Raw genomic sequence first — 9230 nt, forward strand, 5'->3', positions numbered from 1 at the left:
CCAAGACAACCCCACAACCCTTTCTTGTAATCTCAAACCTGAAAATAGTTCACGTAACTGTCAGTCACACAGCTCCCTACTCCAAAAAACAATCATGAAGAGCATACCACTATAAATACAGTTCAACACTAGAAAGGATATTATATACGCTGGCACAGAAGAGCAGTACCTATACTGCATCTCACAATCTGATAATCCAAAACGCTTATCAACAAATTTCTGGAAACATGGGCTTCTCAAAGCTGTTCAAGAAAATCCTGCCACCTTCCTCTAACCTAGCAACATAAGCAGGAATCCCAGCAAATCATAACTAGGATGGCTAGATACAGACTAACATAACTGTACCCTTGAACACTTAATCTTTTCAGTAATTACCACCACTATGAATAGTACAAAAAAAAAAACCCCAACCAAACGCAGCAATTGAATAAACCACAAAAAGTACTTATTATTTGTACATGGAGCCACAGTGACCTTCCCTTCCTAAAGGGCATACCACATTTTTTACACAAGATACAAAATTAATTTTCTTTACGTTTGTTCTTTCTGCATACTATTCGTTTCTTCAGACTGACACTGTCATTATGGTGAAGTTTCCATCTCAAAAAACAGGTTGCAGCAAGACTGTAAGCCCCCTCGAAATTATGCAGACTCACTTATTTGGTGAAGATACAGCTTCAAAAAGCTTCCTATATTCCCAAAACATCACATCCCTCATATGTGCAGTCTTGTTTTTAAAAGAAAGAGTATGGTCCATACTGAAAGACAAGGAAATTTAGGAAGCAAAACATTAAGCAGCCTCATGGTAGAGTGAGTCTATCAACTGCACACAGTTTTTCCTACTTGGTAGTTTTGACGTACTTGGCAGGGGGGAAAACAGCTACCCAAAACCTTGCTAAAACTTGAAAGCAATAGCATATTTGGAAACAAATCTTGCCAAATGCACTCTTCTGCTACAGATCTGTTTGACTGCAGTAGGTCACACAAAGTCCATACTCTGTGATCAGAACTGAATGCTCATGTTGACAGACTCAGCAATTCCAGTAAAGTATGGCTTCATGCATAAATAATCAAGGCATGCTTCCAAGCACCACAAAGAAAAGAAAACAAACAACAACCAAAAAAAGTAAACCCAGGACTTTGTATTTGTCCTTCAAAAAACAAAACCAAGGTGTCTGGTACCAAACACATCCAATTTTCTGAGGAAAATACAAACAACCTTCAGCAACACCAGACTCTGAACGCATACCCATTAACTTTCAGTCACAATAAGAAAGAAGAAATACTTCACAGGTATCTATCTGACAGAACTTCATCCTCTATAGGACAGAGATTTAGGCACCTCACGAATAAAGCCCTCCTGCAATTCCACCCTGCATACATTACAGAAACAAAGGTGTCTCCCCTCAACCTGACACTGCATCTGCAGAGAAGAGACTGCTCTGAGTCTTGCAGACTATCTCACAGTGAAAAACACTGACTGCTGAAACCAGACAGAGGCAGTCTGGATTAAACAGATGGCACTCCATTTAGAACAGTTTCACTGTTAGCAACATGATAATGGCATTCCTCCTGGAACTCTTCTCATGCGCTCCCTATAAAAAAGCCCTGAAAACCAGAAGCAGCTTTACATCAGGATATTAAAATAAAAAAAAGGCACTACAGCCTGTCCTAAAAATCTGTCAGCGTAACGCCATAACCCAGTGTTTTTTTTTCTCATTCTTATAAGAGATCTAAGAATTCAAGCCTTCCTAACTCACTGAGCAGTTCACTTTTACCAGTCTCTTTTCGGGTGAAGGGGACCACGTACTCAACCTTGAGGAACAGAAAAAATAATTACCCAGACACCAACGCAATCGACCCTTCGCAATTACACAGCCACACCAGGAGAAACGCCGACCCCCCCGCGGCAGGTACTCCACGGCCCCAAGCACCTGGCTCGCGCAAATCGCGGCTGCCCGTAGGACTCCGAACCGCCGCTCACCGTGCAGCGCCGTTCCAGGGTCCCGGGGCGCCCCTCCGCCGCCCCTGCGGAAACAAACAGCGAGGCCCTTTTACGATGTGTCCGCTGAACGCCAGCGAGCTGCTCCCGGTGCCCGTCGGGCCTGCCAGCACCTCCGGCTCCCCCCACGACTTCTTCCCCGCGGGAGGCGAGTCCCGCGACAGGCAGCGGGAGGGCACTGCCCCGGGCCCCGCCGCCGCTCCGCCGCTCCTCGCCGCCAGGACCGGGGCCGCGCGGGGCCGGGGATTACATAACGGCTAGGTACGGGATGCTGCCCCCGCCCGCCCCTCCGCGGCGCCGGGAGAGCCGCCGGCCGGGGTGTGGGGGAAAGGGAGGCCGAGCGGCGGCGAGGGCGGGAGGAGGTAGCGGCGACTCGCGCCCCCGCACACGCAGACCCTGCGGGATTCCGTCCCTGCTCGCGCACCCGGCAACGACCGGCGGGCAGCAGCCCACCAGCGAAAGCGGGAGCGCTTGGTGTCGGCCTAGGCCCCGCCTGCCGCCGCCACCCAACGGCTCCGGTACCGACTGCTATTGCCGCCGCCCCCTCACCCTTGTCTCCTCTGCTGCCACCTCCAGCCACTGCCAACCCCACAGCTCAACAACGCACCCGCCCATTGGGCCGCTCCCGCCCCCAACAAGCCCCGCGCTGATTGGCCACTTTCTCCTCCGCCTCTCCCTCCTCCTACCGTCCCCAGCTTCCCCGCCAGAGCTGGCGGTATCGCTCCGTGTGCGGGACCTGCCTGCCTGGCGACAGGAGGGCAGTGAGCCGCGGAGGGCTGGGGGGCGCCCGCGCTGCCTTCTGCAAGCCAGCGGGAGCAACCGGAACGGAAGCTGCCTGGAACCCTCGTGGCTGGCTACGCTTCCTGGAGCGGCCGGTCCCTAGCGAGACTTCCGCTTCCGGGTGGCCGCTGCGTCCTGAAGGAGGGTCACGGAGCGGGCAGGTGTGGTGGGTCTGTCGGCGGGAGGGGCGGGCGTCCTCTGGGACTCGTCTGCGCCGTTGCCCGCCCTGGGAGCGCCTATGTGCGGGCTGGGCTCGGGAGGGGAGGGGGTGGTGGGGATGGCCGCCGCTCCGGCGGGTGCTGCTGACCGTTTCTCCGCGCGCCGTTAGCCGAGCTTGCGCGCGCCCCGCCTTCCCCGCGGCCTCGGAGTGCCCTTTCGGCCCTTTTTTTGCCGGTTGCGCTGGCGGAGGGTTCCCGGCTGGTGCTGCAGGGCAGCCCGCTGGTCCTGACCCGCGGGCGCCAGTGTGCATGTGCGCATAAGCCCCTTTCTTGTAGGAAGGTAGGTATTGGTAGGAGAGAGGCCTTGGGGTTTTATGGTGAGGCTGTAGACCGGGGTGCGGGTTTGGGTAATGACCGCATTAGAGTTCTTCAGGTTTCCTTCTGCAAGAGAATCCTCTTTGCTGGCCTCTGCAGCTTGAGGTCTTCAAGAGTTACAGGCTTCAAAGCTGTGTTCTTTGCACCATTGCATTCCAGTCAATTCTTCTAAAAATTAAGGACTTTAAATCTCTTCTTTGCTACCAGATATGTGTTAAAGTGGGAAAACTTGGCTCAAAGTCTCAGCAGCTTTGTGAAAATAGAGAATTAAAAGCCATCATGGTTTTCTTCCAGTCACTCCTGATCTCACTGAAAATGCTCGCCTTCCCGTCTGCCTTGATCACTGTTTTTAATAAGAACCTTAACATTTTCATAGTTCTTTCAAGAGTGTATCTAAATAACGCCTATATTTCCCAGCCTCATGAAATGAGTAGTAAGGTGCATCTCCTTGTCCACTCATCTGCCTTGTACCTGTTTATCACTACAGTTATGTTTGACTGAATAGGAGGCAACTTAAAAGGAGCTGTGGAGCTAAGTCTTTGTTTTTCATTTTTTTCTTCAGAGCTTCGTCATCATAGTTCTGCCATACCTAAATCAGAAATTTCAAAACTGGACTGTGAGCTTTTTGAGCTACTTTGAAAAGCCTGCAAATTGGCGGGCTCTGATGTTGTTAAAGTGGATTTATAGACATTGGAAACCATTGCTTTTCTGGCACAAAAAAATTACATAACTGCTCATTAATGTAATGGTGGTGGTGACTTAAAACACAGTAATGCTTAAGTCTGCACGGTTTGCCTGTTGTGCTTAATCACCAGCTTCTGAAATGCAGCACAAAGTCTCTTAGCAATTTGTTCTGCATTGTACTGTGTACAATGGAGAAGATGCTTCATGTGAAGTGTTATGTACTCTGGAATACCTCTTGTAACCTCCCTGTTTTTCCTGTACAGGGTATTGTTCTCTGCAAGTGTGTGAAAATAAGCTGATACTGTCCAAGAAATAAAAAACCTCTTTTCCTGTAGGTATGGGGCATGGAAATGAACATGGCCATGGCAAAATGGAACTCCCTGACTACAGGCAATGGAAGATAGAGGGTACTCCACTAGAGGAAGTCCAAGAGAGGCTAGCTAAACGGGGTCTTAGGGATCCGTGGGCTCGGTAAGTCCAAGAGCCTCAGAAACAGTCTGGATATTTCATCTTGTAGCATCAACCAGGCCTTGTCATTGCAGATTATTCTTTCTTCAATGAAACTAGTGAAAATGCATCTGGAATATACTAGACAGATTTTCAGTTAAGTCTTTGTTTACATTTTTGCATGGAGGTCATGCCTTGCATTGCCTTGACCAGTCTTCGCATTTTGTAAGGCACTCTTGCACTTTGTGATGTTTGTGCCAGATCTGTTTCAGCATGAATGACCAATACCTCATCCACCAAAACACGTAGGTAATATTACAAATTGACACATAAGTAAGCCTATCCCTTCTCAGGGAAGAGATTGTGTGCTCAGATCTTGCTGAAGTTGCTGGAACTTATATTGACTTTGAGAGTAGGAATAGCATTCCTCATATACAACAGGAGGCCTTTACTTGAAAAGAAGAAATGTACTAGCATACAATGTGGATTTTGATTCAACAGAGCATTTAATTTTGCTAAGCAGTGAATGATATAATGGAAGATAAGGGGAATGACATAATGGAAGATCAGATTTTTACCTTTTCAGTTGTCCCACTCAACAATGAAGAACACCACCTCTTTCTTCAGCCAGAGCAAATCTGGATCATTTAGGCAGATGTTAAAACAGGGCTTAAAGTATTTCTCCCACATGGTGAGTTGTGTAATACTTTGCTCAAGTAGTCTTTAATCTTGGGGAATAAAAATGCTAAATGATTTGTGCTGTGTAGTCTGGTTCTTCTGTAAGGGAAAAGCTGTATGAGGAAACTGTTCCAGAGGCCTTCATAGAAAAGGCTCTACTTCAAATAACTACAAGAAAAACGTAAGAGCAAACAGGTGACCTGTTAAAAAGTTGTTAACGTGCTATAACCTCTAGGTGGCTTTGGGTTTCACAGCACTTTTTCCCCTCCTTTGAAGCAGTTTTAAGGCTGTAAGCATGGAGTAAAACAGTTTTGATGATGACAAGAAGCATTTGACGTATGAGTCCTTAGGATTATCGTTACTGTTAAACTTTACAGGCCTGTGGCACATTTATTTTGCTTCTGTTTCTGTGGAGTGCAAGCCGTGTTAGCTTTTCTTGGTTTTCCCCTTTGCTTCAGACAAAATTGTTTACAGCAAGAGATAGGCTTATTCCCATTTTAAAAAAGGACACAGTTTAATATCACAAATTTAAACTAACCTTTTAGTGCATACAATTCCAAGTTCAGGTAGTGCTGGAAAATAGCAAACTGGAAAAGAGCTTGTTTAGTATTTTTTGCCCCTCCTAGATGAAAAAAATTAATAATTTTCTGGTAAAAGAAGGGGATTGAGCCAATTATTTGAGCAGTTGAAATAAGGAACAAAACCAAGCTCTTTAAGCATGAGATGATTCCTCCTGAACTTTCAAAATTTTATGTAAGGTAATAGAACAAGTACAAGTATCAAGACAGTCTTTCTTAACAAAGGAGAAATTAAAGTATCAAGTTATTTGCTTCAGTAACCAGGAAGAAGATTCCATTGCTAATACCTTGCACTAGAATTCTTGAAAAACTAAACCTCTCTAGGGCTTCCCTCTTTGGTGTGTTAAGTTCCTTTTAACAGGGGATCAGCTTTCCACCTTTGTAGCAAATGCACATTAATGTACATATTCAATACCGAATAAGTTGTGTGAGAGATGTTGTATTTGGAAACCTAAGCTTTTATCAATTAGCACCCTATAGTAGCATCTAGAAGATGCTTTTCTGTGCCAATATGCCTTCATTGTGAGTCACAGAAACCACCTGCAGAAGGGGATTATCTATAAACATAAATACCTGACACCCCTCCTGGTTCAAAAAAAAAAAATCTTCTCCTGAAATAACGATTCTGAATTTATTGCTTATTTCTGTGCAAATGTTTTTTTTCCTTCTCTTAAGGACTTTAAATTCTTAGAAGAAACAAACTGTAGCTACCTGTAGAGATTGCACTGGTTGTGCTACACATAAATACAGTCAGTTATAGCAATGGCTAACATTTCACTAACAACATAGGTTGAAAGCAGTAAGGCAAAACAATATAAATATTCTGCAAATTTTTAGCTAAACGCAATCCTCTCAGCTTTTTTTTTTAAAATTGGTTTTAGTAGGTTTTTCTGACCCTAATATAGTTACATGTCATATTGTGAAACAGAAAGTGGGATGAGTTTTCTATGGCTGGAAAAACTTCCCCTTTTAAGATCTAACTATGCTAGGTACTGTCTAACACAGTGACTAGCCTTTGTAGTTACTCCATCCTGTGCATATGGTAGCGGGTTTTGATTTTGTTTCAGAGTGTGAACAGAAGACAACAATTACATAGGTTAGGGGAGGTGATTCTGCTACTATAGTTATGTTGTTTCCTAGTATTACTTGTGTCTCAAATTATATACACAAAGGGTTAGAGTTAGTGTCACAAACTTCACTTGTGGCAACTCCTGTTACTTAAATGATACTGAAGTGATAGAAATGTTACAGTCTCAATGTATATCTAGCTGAAATACCTTCATCTTCCCGCTGCCCCCACCGCCCCAAACAAGAAGTTCCTGTTAATGTTTATCACAGTGGCTCCACTGATCTTGTTTTATTCTTTTTGTTTTGTTTTTCTTCTAGTAATGAAGCCTGGAGATACATGGGTGGCTTTGCAAAACCTGTCACCTTAACAGAAGTCTTTACTAGGGGACTCAAGTGGGGATTTGCAGCTTTTGTCATAGCTCTTGGCATCGAATACACACTGTTTCCTCCAAAGAAGAATGGAGGCCATCACTGAAGATCAAATATGACTACTTACTAATTAGTAAGCTGAAACATAGATAAGCCTGCTCACTCTGTACTTACATGCATATTAAAGTCTATCACAGGCAAAAACATGTTTCTTTGATTTTATTATACTTTTGTGGAAGGATCAAAACACATGGCCAGAGCAATTTACCTGACTTCAGTCTGGGGGAAAAAAAAAACAACCCCAAGACAGACATAGGTTCTTGGTTTTACTGTACCATCCTTAAAAGAACAGGGGAACCTGTCAGCCCAGCTTTTTCAAGCTCTGCCAACATTCTATTAAATGAAAGTGTGAAGTGTGTTGCTTTTAAGAGAAAAATTGTATTAATTACACATTTGATAATTATTATTTGCTAGTAAGTGGTAATGAATGACTTGGCATTCTTAAAAGTACAGTTTGTTACTATTCACTCTTGCATCTCTAAATAAAAAGAACTATTACCTTACAGCTTTAAAAAGTATCCAAAACTGGTTCAAAGTGTATGAAAACAGCAAAGTTTGTAATCATATTGAAGATTTAATTATTTTGGTGCATAGTGTCTGCCAAATTAGTCTGCTGCATAATATCCACAAATTAAAAAGTACATTGCTGCCACATTTACTAGCAAAGTAGAATGTTTCACTCAGCAATAACTACCTAATCCTAATATGACTTCCAATATACTTGAATGTAACACGAAAAGAGAAAGAACAATCGTTTTTTTCTTTGTCTTAGTGTACTGAGTTGTAAATTTGTAGTAGTAGAATTTATTTATTTTTTGCCCATAGTCTCTTCTAATAATTTGTTTCAGATTTTCTAATTTTTCCTTAAATTATCTAACAGCTTCTGGATTGAGGACTATAGTAGAAAAGGGCCTGTTGGCAGTGTACATCCTCTGCAGCGCTAGTGATTAGAATTGATCTAATACCCTATTGTAAATTTTATATACCATTAGCGACATAAGCTAAGGAGGGTATGCTGTCTCATTTTTCAGTGCAAGCAACAGGATATCTGTGACACTAAACAGAAAAACAAAATTAGACAATTAAGAAACTGTAAATGCCACTAGGCAATTACATAAGTGTACTTCCACAGTGAAGAAACTGGAAGGTTTAAATATTAATCAGGTCACAAATTGCAGGTTTACAAAAAACTTGAAGGTCCTACCAAAATACATCTAAAATATTATACATATATATTCATATACAACCTTTTGGAGTGAGATTATAACAGCTTTATTTTCAGAGCCAGTAACAATCCGTTGTGGGAGTGTAGCTGTACTGTTCCATGGAGTTTGTCATCTCTGTATGGCATTGCTCAAGGCACTGTTCACAGGGCAAGCATTTTTCTCCTAAACTTTTCTTGCCTAATTCTTTCTCAAGCATCCCTATCCAGTTGCATCATTCCCTGAAAAGCAAAATCAAGAGCCTGCTGCAGAAGGTCTGTTGCACAAAACATTTCTGTGCTGTCCCTTGGGCCCCTCCGCCCAGAATGCACATATCCAAAGGCTGGCATTCACTGCCTGTTTTCTATCTCGGTCCAAGAGTAAACCTCTTGGATAACTGAATTTTAGATGGTTGTTCAGAAAAACAACACAGCTAGCATTACATGCAGGATTGGTGAATCCTGCAGTTGAGATACGTGCTTCTTACTTTAGCTGCCCTGTAATTTTAATTTAGTGTGTGGTACTTGTGTGCCAGCAGGCTGCTCCTTCCTCCCTCCCCACCCCTCAGCTCCAACTCCGTTGCAGCTGTCCCAGAAGCATAAGCCTTAAAAAAACCCCAACCAAACCAAAACACCAAAAGCTTTTAAGCAGTAGTTGCTATCCCATTTAGTTTCCTGTTGGAACCCGTGTTCTTCTGTATGTACACATCGTGGTTTAACTCCAGCCAGCGACTAAGTACCACGCAGCTGCCCACTTTGCCTGCTCCTGCCCCAGTGGGGAGGAGGCTCAGGAACAAGGTGAAACTTGTGGGTTGAGATAAGAACAGTTT

At 43.8% G+C, this 9230-nt stretch overlaps 2 protein-coding genes across 11 annotated transcripts in view; one reads left to right on the plus strand and one right to left on the minus strand.

Annotated features, from left to right (window-relative positions):
- Positions 1–2607, minus strand: part of FAM126B (family with sequence similarity 126 member B) — a 73688-nt gene extending 71081 nt beyond the window's left edge. For 3 of the 9 annotated variants that reach the window (XR_005829218.1, XM_040602721.1, XM_040602719.1), the window contains exon 1: positions 1985–2543. The gene's annotated coding sequence lies outside the window, so the exon portion shown is untranslated. The other 6 variants (XM_040602715.1, XM_040602716.1, XM_040602718.1 and 3 more) reach the window with 6 other exon arrangements.
- An 85-nt stretch (positions 2608–2692) lies between these two features.
- Positions 2693–7343, plus strand: NDUFB3 (NADH:ubiquinone oxidoreductase subunit B3). Of its 2 annotated transcripts, none has more exons than XM_040602734.1 (3): positions 2693–2943; positions 4335–4470; positions 7089–7343. In XM_040602734.1, exons 2-3 carry the CDS (start codon positions 4337–4339, stop codon positions 7243–7245), a joined length of 291 nt encoding a protein of 96 aa, XP_040458668.1. In that variant the 5' UTR covers positions 2693–2943; positions 4335–4336; the 3' UTR covers positions 7246–7343. The 2 variants fall into 2 exon arrangements, with proteins under 2 accessions (XP_040458668.1, XP_040458669.1); XM_040602735.1 differs by lacking the exon at positions 2693–2943 and adding an exon at positions 3098–3280.
- The last annotated feature ends 1887 nt before the right edge of the window (positions 7344–9230 follow it).

This window comes from Falco naumanni, chromosome 8, assembly GCF_017639655.2.
Source record: "Falco naumanni isolate bFalNau1 chromosome 8, bFalNau1.pat, whole genome shotgun sequence".
Lineage (NCBI taxonomy): Eukaryota > Metazoa > Chordata > Aves > Falconiformes > Falconidae > Falco > Falco naumanni.